The sequence below is a fragment of the Propithecus coquereli genome, unplaced genomic scaffold (assembly GCF_000956105.1).
Source record: "Propithecus coquereli isolate 6110/MARCELLA unplaced genomic scaffold, Pcoq_1.0 Scaffold30, whole genome shotgun sequence".
In the NCBI taxonomy this organism is placed as follows: Eukaryota; Metazoa; Chordata; class Mammalia; order Primates; family Indriidae; genus Propithecus; species Propithecus coquereli.
In genome coordinates this window covers 2,853,881-2,875,327 of record NW_012148619.1, presented here as the reverse complement: position 1 = coordinate 2,875,327, position 21,447 = coordinate 2,853,881, and the positions used below count along the sequence as shown (strand labels likewise).

At 49.1% G+C, this 21,447-nt stretch overlaps 1 protein-coding gene across 1 annotated transcript in view; it reads right to left on the bottom strand.

Moving 5' to 3' along the window:
- The window catches only part of ABTB2 (ankyrin repeat and BTB (POZ) domain containing 2), a 171,442-nt gene extending 150,450 nt beyond the window's left edge, over positions 1-20,992 (bottom strand). Inside the window, exon 1 of the mRNA XM_012649606.1 lies at positions 19,708-20,992. Coding sequence (XP_012505060.1) covers positions 19,708-20,590 — 883 coding nt within the window. The 5' untranslated portion in view covers positions 20,591-20,992. The remainder of the gene's footprint in view (positions 1-19,707) is intronic.
- Positions 20,993-21,447: the final 455 nt, after the last annotated feature.

Below are 21,447 nucleotides of genomic sequence, written 5' to 3'. Positions count from 1 at the left end.
GAAGGGCAGGGTCTGTACCTTTTCGCCTCTCTTGTGACACACTTGACGTGAGGGAGGCCCTCTGCAAATGCGTGCGAAACGGCCTGTGAGCAGACCTGGCCTCAGACCACATCGTAAATTCAGGGCATTTGCCCTCATAAACCTCTCTTGGCCTCCTGCCTCGTCTCTGCCACCTATAAATGCACAGTTCTACCTTCTCCTTCATGAAGGCCTACCCTCAAGAAAGGATACGCCACGAATCATTCTGACTACGGACAAATGGAATCATGTATCCAAAGTATTACCCTCCCCAAATGCATTCCCCGCCCCAAACACACTCAGGGTATGATGCTTCTGCAACCCTTGACCTAAGGAATTAAATTCCAACTGCAGGATTTTAGCCAATCACAGGAGTAGATATTGTTTGTTGTTTTGTTTTTTTAAGGAGGAGCTAGAAAAAATATCTCCTCCTGCTGCATCTGAAACAACACAGTGACCGACTCGTGGCCCTTCAGCAAACCTGGCGTCCAGGGACCCCAGCCCAGGGGAGTTGGTCCCGCTTAACCCGCTATCCAGCAAGGCCTCTGTTGATTTTGCTAATAGGGCAAACAGACGCTCTTTGCAAAAGTGACAAAAGCAGCAGAACTCTGCCTTCCTGCCCGTTTCCTCTGCCTTATTAAGCAAGAAGAACTGGTTTCAGTAAGAAACCTTCAAAGCCACTGATGGAACAGTCTCTGAAGTGTGTTCAGCCATGGAAGGGCGTGGAGGGAGCCACAGTTGGCACTGAAAGAAAACGCCTGCTCTCCGGGTGAGACACAGGCAAAGACGCTGAGGTCCACAACGGCAATCAGACAAACAGCTTTATCTTGCTAAGTGTTAACTGTTTCGTAAGTATTTCTCTAATGATTTTACATGCATTGTCTCATTGGATTCTCCTAACTGGACAGGACAAGGACTACACTTTCACTTTTAAAAATAAAGGAACTGAGGCTCAAAAAGGTTTAATAACGTGACCGCCTTCAGGAGTTCAAGAACAGGCAAAGCTAATCAGTGGTGACAAAAGGCAGGAATAATGGTTCCGTGGGGTAGATGCTAACAGGCAATCGCCATATGGCATCTCCTGGGCAGGAGTGTTTTAGATCTTGACCTTGAGCTGGGTAGGTCACGCAGGTGTGTGCCTGGGTAAAAACTCATCAAACCATGCGCTTAAGTTCTAGACTTTATATGCCTCAATTTAAAACACAAGAAAAACAAATAATGCCTCTACTTCAAATCACACAGTGAAGAGCCCCATATTGAACCAACATCTTCCTAACTCCAAAACCTATGCTCTTGTCTCCTCTACCCTGTCAAATTCAGAGGGGAGGGGCAGGATGTGAGGATCACTCATACTCAGATGCCAGGGAGCTAGGAGCATATGACTGAGGTGTGTCAGACAACTCCACGCTTCCCCTCTCCACGAAGGGAAGGAAACCACAGGTAAAGAAAAGCCACAGGCAAAGGTCACAATGCTGGGTGGTAGCAAAGGAGGCAGAAAGGTCTAGGATCATACCAAGGCAAACACCATCAGATCCAACCCAAACGTTTCCTTCCCTTGGAAAGAAAATCTCCTGGCTATGGTAAATGCTCCTAAAGTGACTCTAATGAAAGACTTTACATCTGGCACAGCAAGGACAAAAACAACTCCATCTTTGTTTAGCTATTTCAGAGCTTATGCCCAAGACCTGCCCCAAACTTAAGAAACAAGGCAACTTAAATATCCCTACTGTTCTGTGTTCCCCATGTGGAAGCCACTGTGGCCAGAGGAAGAAAAACGCGGTTCTCAGGGCATTTTGCACAGATGACAGGCAAACTCAAAGGGTATGAATGGTGGCCTGTGGCATGGTCCAGGTGGTCGTGGCAGAATAAATAAATAACTACCACCTATTGAGAACCCACTGATTTTTAACCTCAGGTGCACAAATTAGATTTTTCATAATCCTTGGTTCATGACCATATTTAATTAGTTATAATAATGTGAATTAACCTCCAAAACAAAACCCAGAGCCTTGATAATCATCTGCCTACATCTAAACCATATGATCCTCCCTCCCCTCTCCCCACGAGAAAACCATTATCCGTGTTTCCCATCCCCCCACTTTCCCTTTCATTACACAGTATTATTATATCTGGAATGTACTCCTTCAGAAAGTTAAAAAAATCTGTTAACATGTATCATCTGTATGTAAACTTTTGAGCTGATTTTTCTCACTTATTATATTACTAAAGTTTGTTCAACTCATTTTTCCTCCTATTCATCCAGGGCCAGCTGAGCCCACACACCTCATGAGATGTGTTGCTTACATGTTTGCATTTCACCTTTACAACAGCATAAGGCAGGTGCTACTGTCCTTCCCACTTTATAGATTAAAAACCAAAACAGGCTGAGGGACCTGCTCAGGGTCACATTAATAAGCTGCTTCACTGGGGTTAAACCCAGATTTGTCTCCAAAACACTAGATCTCTCCAGGGTGTGTTAGCACACGGGAGAGCTCCCTCTCCACGCCAAGGGAAGGGTTACCAAAGACACACGGCCAAACAGTCATCATCATCATCACCATCACCATAATGACTGATATACTGGATGCTCATGTACCGGGCACTGTTTCAAACATTTTAGAAGGTATAACTCACTTAGTCCCTGCAACTACCATATGAAGGAAGTATCATCTCCATCTTACAGACAAGTAAATTGAGGCACAGAGATGTGCAATAATTTATCCAGGATGAAGCAGACACAGGCAGGGCCGCTGCACACCCACACCCTCAATACAAAGCTCTACTGCCTCTCAGTCTACAGAGGAGGTCGACCACCTGAGCACGAGTCGCCAGACTTGCTGAGCTTGCACCCTGGGGGGTGACTGTAGCACTCCCCGAATCTGACTTATTTATTGAGGAAGGCCCCCACTTTAGGTTCTGTCTTGGGAGAAGAGCTGCACGCAGGAGCTGAGAGCAGTGAAGGAGGAACAGCAGACCAGAACACAGGTAGCCTCAAGGAGGAAGGGCACAGCCGACAGGAGGGGGATGACAAAGTTCTGAAAGCCAGGGCTGGAAGGGCCAAGGGACAGTGCCCCGAGGAGAGCTGGCATAAAGCATCCTTCTTGAAAGACTAACGTTCTACTTATAGCACAGAATTCTTATTTGACTCATTCCTAATAGCCTAAGAATTTTGATTCACATTTGCCACATGGAACGCACGAGCTTTGAAGTCTGACTGCACTAATCTCGAATGCCTGCTTTGCTACCTGCTATGTAACTTTGGACAAGTCATTTTAACCATCTCAAGGCCTCAGTTTCCTCATCTGTGAAATAGGGATAAATGATAGGACCTTCAGCTCATAGGCTATAATGAGGATTCCACGAGATAATGCACGCAAATCATTTAGTTATCTCATCTCATGGTAGGCACTCAACAAATACCAATGTATATTCTTACCGCTGCCTCATCACATTTAGTTGAGAGGATTAAACAAGGCAGCATCCAATAAACAATGGCCATTTTTACCTTTTCCAAGGCAATACCTCTTCCCATCTCCCCCTGTTCAAATCACTCCGACCATCTTCATGTTACCACCCACAGAGGAGACCCTCAAAGACCTGCTCCTCTCTGCCTGGCCTTTCCCAAGCTGTGCCCGGGGGCCCTTTGCCCAGTGGATACTCTTAGAGGAGCCCAGAGCAAAACCCACCTCCCAGTAACATTGGATGAGATTCACAAATCTGCCTGTTTATCTGGAATCACCACCTTAGGAGCAGTTTTTTAAATACAGATGTTCTAGCCCCACTTTTGGGGGCTTTTACTTAACATACCCAGGTGGATTCCCGAATATGAATTCTTAAAGCGCTTTAAGATGTTTCGGCAACCAGCCAGGCCTAGAAATGATGGACTTTAGAGGAAGAGGAAGAGATACGTGGGTTCATGGTACAGGTCAACACACATACCCCACACCACACACTGGGTTCTTTTGAGGTTTGAGGGGCCGTACTGATAATGGAGGAGACCACAGCACAGATAACAAACAAAGCAACTATTTGACAAGAAGAGACAATGTTACCCATTAACCACAAGTGATTTGTCAGTGCCAGGGAAGCTACACAAAGGACAGCGATTTGGTCAGCCTGGGAGGGCCCACAGTGGGGCCCAAGTTACACAAATGGCAACACAATAATGCAATATCCTGGCCTCGTGTCCTTCCTTTCTTCTCTTAGAAGTTTCTCTCTGAGTTGGTGCCTCCCTTGGTAGAACCATCGGAAAGTAGGGACATCATCCTTTCTCTAAGGCATTTGGATTCCCCCAATTTAAACCCATCTCTTGTAACAGTTGTGATGAAAAATCACTGGATTCCCTACATACAGTTCCAAGTTATTTGGATTTCACTACAAGTGGCAGATTTAGCACATTCTGGATGCCGGCAAATGAGTGGCAATTGCATAAATATATGGGTGCTTCACACCACAAATTAATCCTATAGAAATAGCCCGGCTCTGATTACACTGTTTGACTGGGTGGTGCTTGTTAAACAGCCCGAACCAGCAGGAGGAAAGCAGAAATGGTAACTGCAGAGTGGTGCTGTTTCTCCCCACCATCCTCCTGAAAGGAGCGAAAGGAAGAAAGGAGGAAAAAAAAAAGACCGCATGGAGTCCATGATAGAAATGTTTGACTTAGACATTCACTTTATGTGCTAACCCCTTCTGGGTCACTTTTATGACAGGTAATACATCCTCAAGTAGAAAATGCAAACACGTGAGAGAGAAAGCACACCAAGCACCGTCACTGGGAAGCAACGATTAGGAGGAACGGCAATAGCAGTTCACAGCTGGTAGCTGCTATGTGCTGGTCTGTGCTAAATGCTTTATTTTGCATCATCTCATTTAAATCTCACAACCAGCCTGCCAGGCAGCTTCTAGTATTATCTCCACTTTACAGATGGGAAAGGTGAGGCATAGAAAAGTTAAATAATTAGCTACATGTTTTAGGCAAGTGAATGGTGGAGACAAGGTTTGAACCCAGGCCCCAGGTGTGACCAAATATCCTTTCAGAAGGATCCTTTCTTGGGCCAAGTGTGGTGGCTCATGCCTGTAATAGTAGTATTCTGGGAGGCAGAGGTGGGAGGATCACTTGTGGTCAGGAGTTCGAGAAGGATCCTTTCTGCAGCTCAAGAGAGGCCTCTCTTGGCCCTGCTCTTCTCAAAGATACTCCTCCCAAAGACACCCTCTGCTAAGATCCCACTGAGGGCTCTATGAGGCTCAGTCCTCGAAGTGAAGGATGCCCAAGGACCACAAGGCGTGGGAGGCACTGAGAACCTCAACCTCTTGGGTAAACTTCAAGTTCCAAGAAGCCCCAGATTCTGGTTGCAGCTCCCCAAGTGGACACCGACAGGTCGGCTTTAGGCAAAATGCCTTTGAAAAGGGCTCACCTCAAACGGTGGAAGGAACAGACAGTTCCTGAATGAAAGTGAGTGCAGAAGGGTTCCTAGTTCAGACATCCTCTGACTTATGGCCAGGGGTCAACGGATAAGCTCAGGAGCAAAGAGGCAGAACCCAGCCCGAGGATGTGAGCAGTAGGCACAGCAGTTAGCAGCGCACTCCCTAAAGCCTCGCTGGCCATCTTGAGATCAGTAAGTCTCCACCTCTGAAGGACATTGTGTGGCTCAAATGACAAAATGCATGTAAAACTTGATAATACATCTAAGTTCTCACTATGCTAATTGTTTTCCACACATTTTGCAATTTTGTTTAATCGTCACAAAATCCCTAGGAGTCATTTTTAAAGTCACCATTTCACTGACAAGGTAACAACTTCAGAGAGGCTGAGTGACTTGCCCTAGGCCACACAGCCTGGAGATCATAAAACCTGACCTCGTGTCAAAGGTCAAGAGGTTAGAGCCACAAGAATCAATGACCTTAATCTCCACGTCCATGAATCTTCCTGTTTCCGCAAACAGAGGGTTTCTGAGAAGCTAGGGAATGGTTTAAAATTTTAGACCTGTGAAAACCCAGAAAGCCGGCCCAAAGTGACCAACCACTGACGGACTCTAGTGGCCATGTTGTCCCATAGAACTGTCGGCTACGGAGATGTTCTACAGCTGGATTGTCCAATATGGTAGCTGCTAGCCACACGTGATGATTGAGCACTAGCAATGTGACTTGCGCGACGGAGGAAGTGATTTCTTAACCTTATTGAATTTTACTAAATCTAAATACCCACATGTGGCTAGCGGCCTCCGCATCACACAGAGCAGCTCTGTGGCTTCTCTCTCTCACAGCCTGTCAGGTCTCCTGGGCACCACAGGATGAAGACTGCAAGAAAACTCATGACTTCCCCAGGGCAGGCCTCAGTGTGAACAGAAAAATAAATTTTTCTCACTCCAGAGCAAACGCCACGGCTGTGCTCTTGGAACCTTTGCAGCTGGAAGAGAGAAATGGCCAAGTCCAAAACAAATGGCCTCTCCTCGATTTTTTCTCTCTTAAAAGAAAAAAATGAAATGTGTAAAAGGGTCCCTAATTAAATTACTTAAGAAAAGTTGCCACTTTTTCTGGTGACAAATGCTTTTGGCTTCCGATGACACAAGGACTCAAACAAGGTAGAAAGGAAAAGCCAGAAGGGTAAACAAGGAGCGGCCCGGGCTCTCTAAGGTGTCGTAAATCAGGGAAATAGACCCAGGGAGCTAACAGCTTCCAAACGTTCTTCCTCTTGAACTATTTTAAGCAACCAAGACACCATCTTTCAGGGGCAACTGCATTCACGATGACAGAAGAGAAGCAACGTGCTTCACAGGACGGGTCTCTAAACACTCAGAGAAACAAACACCTTCCCCACAGGTCTCAGGCCGTCAGAACGGCCACCCTGCTGAGTGACCTGCTATTTTAAGGCACCTAAATGACTCGGTTGTTCGGAAGTCGTGAGGGATGCTTTGGCCTCGCTTCAGCTCCTCTCACTCTCCAGCCAACCTATTCATTTCTTTGCTCAGGAAGTCGCTGTGAACGCGACATCCCCACCCCGGCTCCTCCCCCGGACAGGAGGAGGAGGGAGGCAGTAGGGTAAATGAGGACTTGGGAGCCCAGCAGACCTTGGTTTGAATCCTGCCGTGTCATTCACTAGCTACGCCACCTGAACTTCTCTGAGCCTCGGTTTCTTCAGCGGCAAAATGGAAGTAAAAATACATATGATGATAAGAATGACATGCTACATATGACACACATGAAGCATGTAGCACAGGGCCTGGCACTCTGTAAAGGCTGACCCATGGGAGGTATGTGCTGGGGATCAGAGTTGAGAATTCTCTGGCTGGGGAGGGAACATGCACGGTCGAGGGAGAGAGAATGTGGAGCAAGGCTGCCTGGGTTTGACTACACTGTCTACCACTTATTACCTGTGTGACCTTCAGTAAGTTACTTAACCTCTCTGTGTCTCTGTTTCCTCCTCTCGAAGGTGGAATTAACAGTACCCACTTCATTTACCAGTGGGGTAATAACATTTTGTGGTGCCACTGCCATTCTAGATCTAACTTCGCCCTTTCCATGTAAACCTAACAATTCGAGCTGCTGTTGGGTGTTCTTTGCGGCCCCTCCAGATGAGTAGTGAGCCAAAGCGGCACAGCTGTGAAGTGAAGGAAAGTTACCATCCTGGGTGGGGCAAAAGAGATCACTCCAGAACAATGATGCTCTAACCACTAATAACAGCTAATGTCTGAGTGCTCACTACGTACCAGACTCTCCCGAGAGCTCTACCCACATGGTCTGGGCCCCACTCCAGACCTGGAGGTGGGGCCTTAAGATAGTGAGACACACATTAATTTTCTAGCTCTCCAGGTGATTCTAATAAGAATCTAGGATTGAAAAACCACTAAAACGGCAATCCTATGAGATAGGAAACTATGATATCCCCATTTTTTATTTTTATGTTTTTAGAGATAGGGTCTCACTGTGTTGCCCAGGCTGGCGTGCAGTGGTCTGATCATAGCTCCTGGGCTCAGGTGATCCTCCCACCTCAGCCGTCTCGAGTAGCTGGGACTACGGGCATGCGCCACCACACCCAGCTACTTTTTCTTATTTTTTTATAGAGACAAAGTCTCACTATGTTGCCCAAGCTTGTCTCGAATTCCTGGCCTCCGGTGATCCTCCTGCCTCAGCCTCCTCAAGTGCTGGGATTACAGGTATGAGCCACCACATCGGGCCAGTATCTCTATTTAACAGAAGAGGAAAATTGAGGTTTTTCCTCACCAAGTAACTACCTGAGGTCAGGCAGTGGCAACTCCTTCCGATTCCATCTCTTAGCCGCTGTGGGCACCCTGCCCCTCCTGAGGGGCTGAGGTCAAAACATCTAACAGGCACGTGGCTGCCAGGCCATTCCGACACCACTCTAGGCCCCTGCGCCTTCTCACACCACCTCAGAGGATTCTCTTTCTGGCTAAATGTCTGACCCAGACTTGACCTCCAGGAATCCAAGGCTGCCTGAAAATGGAGTCTCGCTTTTCCAGAACTGAAGGACATTCACGCAGTCACAGAGATCCACAGAACAACTGGACCTGATTAAACAGGCCCCATGCTAATGACAGGAAACAACGGAGCTGACGATCTTCATTAAACCTGCTGGCTGCCTGCAAAGAAACTAGAGAGCAAAATTCAGAGGCTCATGAGGCCGTCGACCAAAGACTGTAAGGCTGAGAATTAAATCTCTACCGCCTCAGCCCCTCCCAGCCCTGCTGGGCTGTGCCCGCCCTCTGGGAGGGCAAGAGAGGGCGACGTTTCAGCCCATCACATGACTGAGGCAGTTCAAGGTGGCCTCCTCCCAGGCAGCCCCCTGTGTGTGTCTCTGTAAGTTAAAGATGGAGACAAACAACCCAAACCACACTGGGATCTTTGGCCTGACCCTGCTTGTTCCGTACACAGCTCTCCCCACTTCGGTCAGAGGCCACTCCCTGCTTACAGTTGCTCAGACCATAAACCCTGGTGTCACACTTGATTCCTCGCCCACACTTCACACATCCAAGCTGCCGGCAGATGCCCTCGGCTCTAACTTCAAAATGCATCCAACAGCCTCCTCCACTGCCGCCCGCCCTGGCCCCAGCCACCATCCCCTCTTGCCTGGACTGTTGCAAAAGCCTCCTACCTGGTCCCCTCGCTTCCACACTCAATGCTACTGTCCACTTCCAACACAGTGGAGAGGGGCCTTGTTGAAATACAAATCAGATCGTGTTACCCTGTGCTTATGTCCCTCCAATGGCTCTCAGTTTCCTCAGAATTAAAAGCCAGGAACTATTGCACGATGGCCCACAAAGCCCTACCTGACTCACCACCTCCCATTCCCTCTCCAACTGCGTCTCCTCCTACACTCACCCCAGCCACATGGGTCTCCTTGGAGCTCCTTAAACCCACCAGGACACCTGCAGTTCCCTCTGCCCAGAGCTGTCTCCTCCAGCCACGCTGGCCTCGTGGGGTGCCCCCGGCATGCCTTGCTCTTCCTCATCACCCTCAGGGCCTGCGCCCACTCCTCCTCAGGTCTCCTTTATTCATTTGTTCTACCACCAACACCTGCAACGGTGCCCGGTACACAGTGAGTCCTCAATAAGTATATGTTGAATGAACAAATGAACGTATCCCAGACCAAACTCCTGGCCTCCCCCTGCTCTAACCACCATCTGTCTCCTCAAAGACCAACTACCTAGGATACTTGACAAGCATCCGCAGGACAGGTGGGGTCATCGTGATGCCTTTTCAGAGGAAGCTCTGCCCCCAGAGCCTTCTCACCTGCTACTGAATTGGGTCCCAGCTTGTCCTGGGAGGATTAAGTCCAGAAGAACAGCTGCAAGCAACTCGCTTCCAAATTGCGTCCCCATGAACAACTTGATTTACCCGGCTGCTGAGATGAGTTGAATGTTCTGCCTTGTCCAGAATATTCCATCGATTTTCAACTTGGGATGTGACGGGTACATGGGCCGGTGGGGAAGATGGACAGAGGAGCCACGCCATTTCTCTAGCCTCTCATCCCGACTTGCCCGACCCTGCTCAAGCTGCGTGACTGTGAATACATTGGGAGTTAGGGCCCACACACCTCAGAGCGCCGAGCTCCACGTCTCGGCCTTCGGAGTTCCTGGCAGCCTGTCACTCTCGGTTACTCTCATTTTCCCTCCTCTTTGAAACGCTGGTCCTGCCAACTGCAACAAACAGCATTTAAAAATATCCTGCTGGATTATACAGCTCTGCCTTCTAAATTCCTCACAATGCCTGTCTCTGTCCCACACAGTATAAAGAAGGGTGTAGCATATTTAATTTTTTTTTTCCCCTAGCTTCTCCTCTGCTATAAATACCCGAGTCTGGGTAGGCGGGCTTCAAACACTGGCTGCATGAAGTCACCTCGGGGCTGGATCTCGCCACAGTGCTGGCCTGCCAGGGCCTGGACACAGCTGTCCGGCGCACACAGAACTCATCTTTCTGGGGAAAGGGGGAAGGAAAACCCTAAGTATAGTAATCACAGTTAATCCTAATATAAAAAAGCTGGTGTTTAGTCCTACTAGCAAGCCAGATCTTCGGAGAGCATGTCCAGCTCCATCCTGGGCTGTTTCTTTCCCAAGGATACTAATTACAGGGCTTGACCTTAGGAAGATGATTTCACAGTGTCCATGTGGGGTCTAGAAACATTATCAGAGACAGAAAGGCCCTTGGAGAATTTAGTTCGACCTCTCCACACCACAGAGAGAGAAACAGACATCCAAGAAGATGGAATGATTCACTCACTATAGGTCACAGAGAGGCCAAGCTCCACCCCAGAATTTTCTGGATCCAAATCCTCAAGCTCTCTGCACTGGAATGTTCTAGATGCTGGTGCACATAACACTCACTTGGTGTGTGCGCCTCGGGCTTGTGTTTATTAATAACTCTCGTCACAGCAAATACTGATTTTCATATTTTCAAAGGTACAGACTAAAAAAAGTTGTAAAGGTTTCAATAAAAGCTTGGCCTCAATTGTAGGGATGGTTTTCATGTAGTGAAAGGCCTGCTTCATACTCGCTGAGGTCCAATTTAATCTCTCCTCAACCCTAACCTTGTATCTCCAGCACTTCCAAGTTTAGTTTTCCTGTTTAATTTTTCCTTCATGGGCTCAACTCTCCTCAGCTTACTTTTAGAAAGCAAATAGTGGGCCTCAAATCACTAACTACAAATGACTGTGTATTTTTGCAATATGTTCATGGAGTTCGTCTTTTTCAAGTGACAAGAAAATTCCTTTGTAATGCCAGGGTCAGGAACAGGACTAACACCTGAGTTATTAGCACATCCACTGATGATGTACCGCATTTTATTGTTGTCAGCAGGATTCAGCTGGGCCTTGGGGACTCCCATTCAGATGACACTGAGCTAAGGTGGTTCCACAATATCAAATATTTAACATGCTTGAAATCTTTATTATCCGTGCTCTGGAAACAGCTTAACCAAGAATTAGTACGTGAGTGAACCTCTCTGAGAAATGAGCTCTTATTTTCCAATATGATAAACTCTAAATGGGAAGTTGAATGCTATCAAGTCAGACTTAAAACAAACAAACAAAAAAGTTTTGGGATCCTCTTATCTGACCCTGTTTTATGCTGCTTTCCACGTCCACAACTGAGAATCCTGCTTTGGCTAAAGTCAATCCAATGGCCTCACTTAACAAGTTTGCCAGTCTAGACCTTCATTCTTTGCTGGGATTGCTTTGGCCTCAAAGGCTACGTTCGGGGCCATGGAGGAAACGGAAGAGTCAGAATCCAAATTCAACAGGAGAAGCAGGCCCGGTTGGAGCCTTGTTCTTCACCCTGCTCAACCGGAGCTTGCTCGGTTAAGGTCTTCTACCACTTTCGCTGCTAGGACAGCAGAAGGGTGCATTTCTGAGGTCAAGCTTTCCATCACCGAGACAGGCAATGCAAGGTCTGGGGCTGTGGTTGAGATGAGCTGGGGAGCAGACACACTTGATTTCTGAATTACACAAATAAGTTTTGGAAAACTCTTGTCCTGCACTCTGGCAGGCTCCTGAACATCTGGATGAAAGATGTGGGAAAGTTTTCCTTCGCACTGCGTTATCTCCCACGTTCCTCCTTGTCATGTATCTGCACCTTCCAGCCAAACGGGGTCACTTGTTATTCTCCAACACACACATTTCGGCTTCCAGGTCTTTGCTCACACTGTTCCTCTGTCTGGAAGCCTCTGTGAGCTCTGCACCACCTCCCCCTGTGGCAGCCGCAGCTCTGCCTGCTCAATCACCGGCACACATGCCACGTGCTTCGCACAGCTGCCCCGCCAGCCAGGAGTCCCCTCGTCCCTTTGAGCTCTCTAATCACCAAAAGCTTCAAGGTCCCCATCTATGGGATGGAAATGATACATAGCTACCTTACAGAGGGGCGGGGAGGAGTAAACAAAGCAGCTCCTGAAAAGCACTCAGGACTAGGCACCAGCATGGAGTAAGTGGAGACTATCAGTGCCTTCTTCCTCACTGTTGGAAGGCAGCGATTCCAAACTCCTAACTATCCATGTATGTGCTTTCCCTACTGGATTCTAAACTCCATGACAGGCAAGATCGATTCCTGTCCTCCTCCAATCTATCCCCGTTGCCTTGGATGTAGCTGGCGCTTGGCAAGTATTTGATTAATGACGCCAGCGTGGCATTTCTCAGGCTTACTTGGGCCGTGTTCCTTAAGCGTCTCCTCCCAACACAACATGCAGCTCTAGACACACAGCCAAAGCTGCAAAACCGTTTAGGCCTTTTTTAAAACAAGCAAGAAGACCACAAAGTGTGTTTACATGACAGGCCAGCAAAACATAAAACACCTGCCATTTCTGTGGCTCAGGACTTGGTGGCTAAAACAAGCAGAGTCCGATATCCACAGCAGAAGTGCTCCCTGGCGGCCTGGAGCTTTGAATCTGCATGGTCGCTGTCATCCTGGCAGGGGCACACATGAGCTCAGAGGGAGAGATCTGATCTCATCGTCCGCTACCAAACCACTTTGTCTTGGGGGCAACCGAGCACAACAGAGCAGGGTGCAAGGGTGATTTTGCCAGATTCTATAACTTCCTCCTACCTCCACAAACAAACTGTTGGTCACCAAGGAAGGCCTTGCGAGTAATACTCGTCCCCCTTGGATCTTGGGTCATGATCCTCCCCTGCACTAGAGACTCCCACTTTGGCAAAATGAACACGATCAATGCATTCAACACGAGTTTGTAAAAAAATAATGATAATGAGAATATTTTATGTGCCAGGCATAATGCAAAATCCCTTAGAGAGGCTCTTATTAAATTCTTCCAACCAACCAATGAGTTGGGTACTACTATTTTCTGTCCTGTCTTGTAGAGTGGTATTTCTCAACCATGAGTGAACTTGCTCCTGAGGGGACATCTGGAAAAGCCCGGGGGCATTTTTGATTGTCACTATTGGTGTGTGTGGGGGGGTGCTATGAAACATCCTACAATGCACAGGACAGCCCCATGACAAAAAACTATCCAGTCCCAAATGTCAATACTGCTAAGGTTGAGAAACCCAGTTATAGAGGAAGAAACTAAGGCAGAGAAGTGAAACAACTTGCCCAGGGTCACAGAGCGCACAAGTGAGGTTACCAGGAATTACACCCAGGCAGCCCCACCCTGTGCTGTGTTCTAACCACCAAGCTCGAGAGCATCCCTACCATCCCCAGAGCACTTAGTATGCACCAGGCACAGCTGCCCTGTGGATAAGCACTGGCCCCTCAACTCACAGTAGAGGAAACAGAGACCTGGAGTGACTTGCTCGAGGGTACGGGACAGTAAGAGGCAAAAGCAATTTGGCACCTACTCAGACTCCAAAGCCAGGGCACTTCAGTGCTTTGCTAAGCCGCTGATTCATTCTCTCCCTGTGCTCCAAACTCTGAGATTTACTCAGCAGCTGGACACCACGGTGGACTCAGAGGAAACCAAAGCCCCCTTCATGAAGGCTCTTCTGCCGACTCCAGGGCCCATGAGCTCAGATCCCCAAGACCAGTGGCCTAGACTCAGGATCCCTTTTGGTGCTGTCCATCCTTTGTGCGTCCACCTTCCCTGAGCTGACTCGCCCTCCTTTGGAAGTGGATTCTGTAGCTTTTCTATTCAGCTGAGCTTATTGATCACCAGCAGCTGACACTTGTAAGGCCCTCCCTGGGCAGCAGAGCTCCCTGCCCACTCAAGAGCAGCAATAATGGCTCCTTAAAATCAATGGCACCTCCAGGGCATGCAAGAAGCATTTAAACAGAGTAGCAGCATCCTTCAGAGAAAGATACACACCCAGGCGTCAAGTGCCTGGTCTTTCACTGTGGTTGTGAAGATTCACTGGCCTAACCGGATTTAAAGTGCCTGGACACAGCAGGCCATTAACAAACAAGATCTATAATAGGTACTGCTGTTGCTATGAGTTTGACCCTAGCTGCCATCTAACGGGGGCCAAATACTAACCTGTATTTGCTACCTTAGATTTTGTGATTCTTTACAGGAAAAGCACAGGCTTGGGGCTTGAGCAAAATGGGACTTAGTCCTGGCCCGTCCATTACCAAGCTGTGAATTCTGGGCTCCTGGAGACCATTCTGTGAAAGGACATCCCATTCTCAGGATTTTTATGGGGACCTAGCAAGATCACAGATGGGAAAAGTCTTAATTAAGGTGCTGCAGGAAAAGTCAGACCTATTACTATAGCTGCAGAAGTGTGGGAATAGAGGCCAAAGGGGAAATATTGACGGTGAGGAGGAATAAGGACAGATCTGAGGATTCGCAGCAAAGTGTCTGTGGCTTGTTTCAGAACTTCAGGTGTCGTTTATGCATCCCAGGTGATCGCAGCAGTTGATTACCTAGGTTCAGGTCTCAGACTGGGGGCAGGTGGGGTGGGACACAGCTGCAACTTCTTTTGAGCAATAAGTCATCAACATAAATTGTCCTCTGGGGCAGTTCTGCCGGCAAGGGGAAGATTGGTATTGCTATTCCTAAGGAAACTTTCAACTCAATCCTCCTGTTAATTTATCTGCTGCCTAGCGGATTAGACTTCTGCTGTGAAACCCTTCCGCTTTGGGTACCCTACACTGAAGGCATCCTCCTAACTGAAAACCCACCGAAAACCCACCCAACTCACATGTTATTCATCACAGCTGGCCTCGGGAACTCTGCTAGCAATTAGGGTATCAAAAGGTTGAATGATGTCCTTATGGTGTGGGTACCCCAGCACAATGCTGCCTCTATTCATCAAGAACTTGAAATTCTCTGCCTCAGAAATAGGAGAAGTTTTCTTCCAAGGTATCAAAGGGATTCAAATGCAAATTTTGGAATTAAACATGTATAGTGGGATCTATCATTTGCCCAACATCTATGGGAGCACCTATTATGTGCAGACACTGTGCGAGGCATGGGGAGACAACCAAGCCTGTGAGCTCACAGTTTGATGGGAGACAGACACAAGCAGGAAATGATTCAAGAACATGCCCTGGGTGCTGTGGAAACTATCAAGGAGAGGCGGCTCTTCTAGTCGGGGTTGGGGGAGGCAGGTAAAAGCTTTCTGGAGGAGGAAGCGGAACAACTCCACCTTGTTCCTCTAACTACTTAAGGCTGAGGTTGCATTTCTCAGGAATGCAAGAAAAAAAAATAAGTTTTCATTTCCAAAGCTTGCTTTGTTTCAGTTTTACCAGCTCCCTTGGCTTCAATAAAATGGTCAAAGAGAAGGGAAGCTGCCTGCCTCCCTCAGACTGCCAAGGTGTGGAAACTGATTAAACAGCACCTAGCGAGCTCAATTAATCCTTGCTCCTTTCGTTGATTCTCAGTGGAAATCCACCCTGCAATCTCCTCGCTAAGTGAATCGTACAACCAGGAAAAGGGGTTTCATACCCGATCTAGATGCAGCCCTCCTGTTTCTCAGCTGTGAATGAGATGTTGAGACGTGCCTCGGCTGGGAAATAACTGAATAATTCAGAAAAGTCCACAGTCGCTATTTTTGGCCTAAAGGTCCTTAGACAGCAGTATTGATATTACTGGCTATTACTAATGAAACTCCAGAGGGAAGCCCTCCTTGACTGTCATTTAAATTAGCCCCAGTCACGCTACCCCTTTACTGTCCCTTTTTTTGGTAAGCAATACTTACTACTAAGAGTAAATCCTCATTTGTTTACTTTTTCTTGTCTCCTCCACTGGTTTATAAACTTCAAGAGAGGAGGACCTTCCCCGTTTTCATCCACAGCACTTTTACCAGTGGTGGGCACAGGGGCAGTGCTCAAACAATATTTGTTGAATGAACTGATGCTATTGACTGAGGATTTACTATGTGCTAAGATCTCTAAATCTACGCTTTCACTTAATCCTCATACCAACCTTAGGAGCTAGGTGCTATGATCATGCCCCATTTTACAGAGGACAAAACTGAAGCTTAGAATGGTTAAGAAATTTGTGCCAGGCCACTCATATAAAAAGCAGAGGTGGACTTCAAACCCTCACGGTGACTCCAAAGCCTGTGTTCTTCACCACTATGATAGAGCAACACTTGTGTACATTCTGGATACTGCTTTGGAGTAAGAATATCCAATATCCTACCATTTAATGAAGAATGCAGAAATCAAAGAATATTTTCTCAAATGCCATGGATGCTCATGAAAGCTTAGTAGGAAAAATGGCCAAGGAGAAACTCACAAGTGATGCTCAGCATCAAACTCACATATGGGAAGTCAAGGAAGGAGAGGGAGAAGGGAGTGGATGCGATAAGTTTCTATTTTCTGCAAGCTCCCTGTTCATAAATACTACTCTACTGAAGTGGTTTTTCTACCTCCCATAAGGAGGAAGTCATGAAGATATCATCAGATATCATCAGTCCCACTGCCTGGGACTTGTGACGTCAGTACCAAATGAGCAACGATATATAACTCCTGCTATTCTATGAAGCTGGGATGATGTTTTATAAATGCTACAGAACTTTTATTATCTGTCTTAGGCTGAGCAAAACCGTACTTGTCCAGCATTCTGAGTAATGGACAGGAATAGATGGATCAGGGCCCTTAAATTCCTGGTTGGAAGACATTAAAACTTTAAAAGCCCTATATAGCTGAGTCACATGCATGTGCCATGCTGTATAATTAGCAGGCTTAACGACAATAAATATATAATTTAAAGGGAAGACCAGCCGGACAAGAATACTAACAGCACTCTGCTTCCATGTGTAGCCATTCCCCCAGTTGGTTTTCAGCTGTGTAAACTGTAACCTTGCTGCCCTTGGGGTAATTTCAATGTAACAAAGGTTCGGATCTCTCCATTTTTTTCCCTAAGCAGTTTATGCTTCCTTCTGAAGCCAGCTTTCAGGCATAAGTAATTCATTGCTCCTCTACTAAACATTCATTTCACTTTGTCTAAAGAGACTTAATAAATCAGCCTAGTTATTGTTTCGTGTGGCCACCCCCTGGTTTTCATGTATAAAAAATGAGCATCCACATTACTAAGTGGAAGTGAATGGTTACCTTGCCTGCAAGAGAGTTCCCTGGAGACCAGGGAATGTACAGAGGGAGACACTTTGGCTCTGAGCATCCAGGGAGCTTTGTTGTCTGTCACACAGAGAGTCTTGAATCTTGACTATCATGGCTTAAGGAGGATTGTTTAGGGTGGGGATAGGGAAGAGGTCAAATCATGGGGTCAAAAACCCATCTTATAAAGGAAATCCCCAGGAATGTTGACCCTAGATACGAAACGGTTCTTTGCTGGAAGTCCTTTGGAGGAAGACACCTGTTTTCTAGCAATTTTCAGGGTATCCCGGACAGGCAGCTGCTCTTCCTAGCCTTGGTTTGCAATTAGAAAAACTGGGGAGCAGTTTCTCAATGTGCTGGGCACCCATTCTGCATGAAAGCCATGTTTCGTTTTGTTTTGCCCCTATCCTTCCACCTCCATTCTTGTTTGGTTTATAGGGTTAGGGCTTCAGTCTTTTCTCTTAGGAGCCTTTACTTCTTTGAGTTCAGTCTGGGCCTCCCCTCAGCCAAAAGTACAGAACTCTTCCCCTCAGCTGTGAGGACAGGTGGAAATCCCCCTGCCCTCCACTTCCTGGCCTGGAGGTGGTGTTCCCGGAGTTGATGCCATAAACCTGGAGGGTGAAGCACAATTAGCAGCAGTGACATCATCAACTGAGACTCTGGACTGACCTCAACTCTGACCTAAGAGGAAGAAAATTAACAGGCAAATGCTCTTCCATTCCAGGTATCTGCTTTGGCAGTGCCAGAATTTAAAAACAAAATCAAAGAATGTCAAAGTAAGTCATGCTGAGAATCTTGCAAAATGGGGCTTCACATGTCAACTGCTCTGCTTGGGAACTGGACTCATAAAAAGAAAGGCTGTCACCTCTCCTCCAGTGGCTAAAAACTTAAACTCTGGAGACTGCCTGGATTCAAATTCCAGTTTTGTCACTTGATATCTGAGTAATGGTGGGCAGATAATTTAACTGCTAGGTATGGTGGTTTACCCTATCCCTATCATTAAAGTGGGGATGATACCATACAGTAAGCACCTGCCTAAAAGGATCGCTAAGATTACTTCGGTTAATACATAAAATGCTAAGGGCAGTGACTGACACATTGTTATGTTAAATTTCAGCTATTATGATGTTAAACCACACTGGAATTTGGCTTCCTTTATCTCTTTCCAGTATCTCTGGCCTCTTCCACTGCCTGCTTGCTTCCCACTGAAAGCTGCCCCCAAAACGGCCTTCCAATCAGATTGTAAGAATGTCTAACCATAGTACCATTCTAAATAATTTATAGTGCCGACTCCTGACATTGAAGCGTTATAGGCAATTTGCTGTTGAACGCATGTCACACTCTAACATCACCAGGGAGAAAGTCAAGGGCTTCACTTCCACCCTTTGCACTAAAGCCATGCCATTCTTCAGAGAAGTGCAAACAGCCAAGGGTTCCTTTCCCCAGGCCTGACACCGTGCAGTTGCCCATCCCTCCACACCTCTTCCCCATAATGTGGTTAACTGGGTGGGTCATCATTCCTTTTGAGAAAGCCCATTAGGTTGTGCATTCAAATACAACACAGAGTTTTAACCAATGTCTCACTTGGTTACTGACGGCTTGTAAAAAAGGCCCTGGGAACCAACATGTGGTTCCCTTTCTGGGAAGGGGATTCAGGAGTCACCAGGTTCCATCAGCCCTGGGCACACATGGTTAAGAACCTACCACTACACCTCCCTCTCCCAAGAGTGGGCATCCTTCAGCCTAGCGAAGGTCTAGGCGCAGCACAAGGTCTTGGGCTTCCTGCTCGCGTCTGCCCATTTCACTTATCCAAGGTTCAGGTCTTGGAGTTCGGATCCTCTGGCTGAGAAAACCAGGGGGCAGAACCTCAGCCAATCTGCCCAGCTGCTGGAGAAAGACAGCAACTAGAGACCCAGTCAAGAAAGGCAAAGGGCAGAAGAGCAGTAAGTTGTACTTCAAGAGAGGTTCAAGAATAGCTCGGTCAAGAGGCTCGGTCTCACCCAATCAGTGAACAGCCCCCAGATAGTCACAGTGCCACGCAGAACAGGATGGAGAACATCAACCACGACTTCACTCTCCAAAAGCCAGTCAACCTCAGCACAATCTCTGGCATGAGCCATTTTATGAACTCCTCCAGCCTCAGAACAAACGCTTTCTCTCAAAGTACTGGCACACCCACCAGCCTTGTCTAGGAAATTCACTCCCTGGGTCCGCCCGGGTCCCGCGCGCTTACCATTGGCGTTTTTGCCGCAGATGAGATGCTCATAGGGCTGCAGGACGCCCCAGAGCTCGGCGTCATTGTTGATGACCATCTCCAGGGCCTCGGCGGACACCTCCCCGCCCCCGGCACCTCCGCCGTCAGGGCTCTGGCTGGCCAGCACTCTGGCCCGGATCTCCTCCACCAGGTTCTCCATGCAGGCGGTGAGCGAGATGGCCGCATACTCGTGGATGCGCACGGAGATGCGGGTGTCCACCATCCAGCGGAAGAAGCGGCCCACCGAGAAGGTGAGGCCGCAGCGCGCCGACTTGCCCCGGCGCAGCCCGTCGCCGGCGCTCATGCTGTACAGGGACAGCGCCTTGACCGCGGCCAGCGCGCAGCTCTCGGCCAGCGCCCAGCTGTGCACCAGGCGCACGGCGCTCTGCACCTCGAAGCGGGTGCACTTGGCGTGCAGCACGCTCAGGCGCTGCGCCTCGCGGGCCACGCGGATGAGCGCCCTGCGCAGCAGCCCAGCCAGGCGCCTCACCGCCTCGGCGGAGAACTGGGGCAGCCGCCGGCCGCCGGCGCCTTTGCGGAGCACCCGGGCCACGTCTCCCTCGGTCCAGGGGAACTCCTCCAGCTCGGGGAGCCGCGGGCAGCGCGAGAAGAGGTCGGCCACTTCGGGGTCCTCGGGCAGCACTGTGTTCACCGTGTCCCAGCTGTTGTGGCGGCTGTTCATGGAGCCTGAGTAGCACCACCAGGCCGCCCCGCGGTGCTGCTGCGCTGAAGAGTTGAGCGCCTGCGAGTTGGACTTGGAGGACGAGAGGCTGAGCGAGCGGCACGAGTCCCCGGCCCCATACCCGGAGTCCAAGGTCAAGTCCTCCAGCGTCTTCAGAGTGGAGCTGTACGTCCCGGCCATGGGGAGCCTGCCGGGGGCGGCCTCGTCGAATGAGGGGCGCTCACAACTCCATGCCCCCTTCCCCAGGCGGGCAGAAGCAAGCTCTAGGCTCTCCGGGACGCCCTCCTTCCTCTCTGCGCCGCGAGACTCGGCAGCCGCATCGCCCGCCCAGCGGCCGCGGGAAGCCCCACGCGCCCCGCGTCCGGACGCGAAGCTGTCACCGGAACGCCCCCCGCCGCTCCTCCTCGGCACTCTCCCCGATCTACCCCTACTTCTCGCAGCAGAGCGTCCGTCCTGCACAGAGAAGGAATCCCGGGAGAACAGGGCGGCGGCGGCAGGAGGAGGCGCGGGGCACAGCGCGAGTCCGGGACCAGCAGGGTTGGGAAGCGCTCAGCAAACTTCTGTGCTGCGCCGGCCGGCGGCACAGCTGGGTACCCGTCTGCGGCCGGCATGCAAATAACTCCGGGTGGCCCACCAATCACCGGCCGCGACGAGCCTGCGTTGCACCTATGATCTCCGAGGGGGCGGTCACTATGCAGATTTCACTCCGCCGCGGGTGAAACCCCGCGGCGGCGGAGGCGGGGCTGGAGGCCCAGGGTCGGGAGAAGCGGCAGGGGTGGGGGTGGAGGAGGGGAAGAGCGAGTGAGCGGGGAGCCGGGAGCACAGCCCGGGAAAGGAGCGGTCGGAGCCTTAGGCTCCGGAGAGGAAGGTTTAAACAAAAATGTTAAGGAAAAGCCACTGTTCCTTTCCCGCCATCCAGGCTTTGGGCTTTTGCGGCTCGCTTTCAAGCCTTCTGCTGCCAAGCGTCCAGGGGGATGGGGGTGGCGGGGGCCCGGGTCGGGGAGCGGGGCCTGGGCGGGCACGCCACCTCTCTCCTC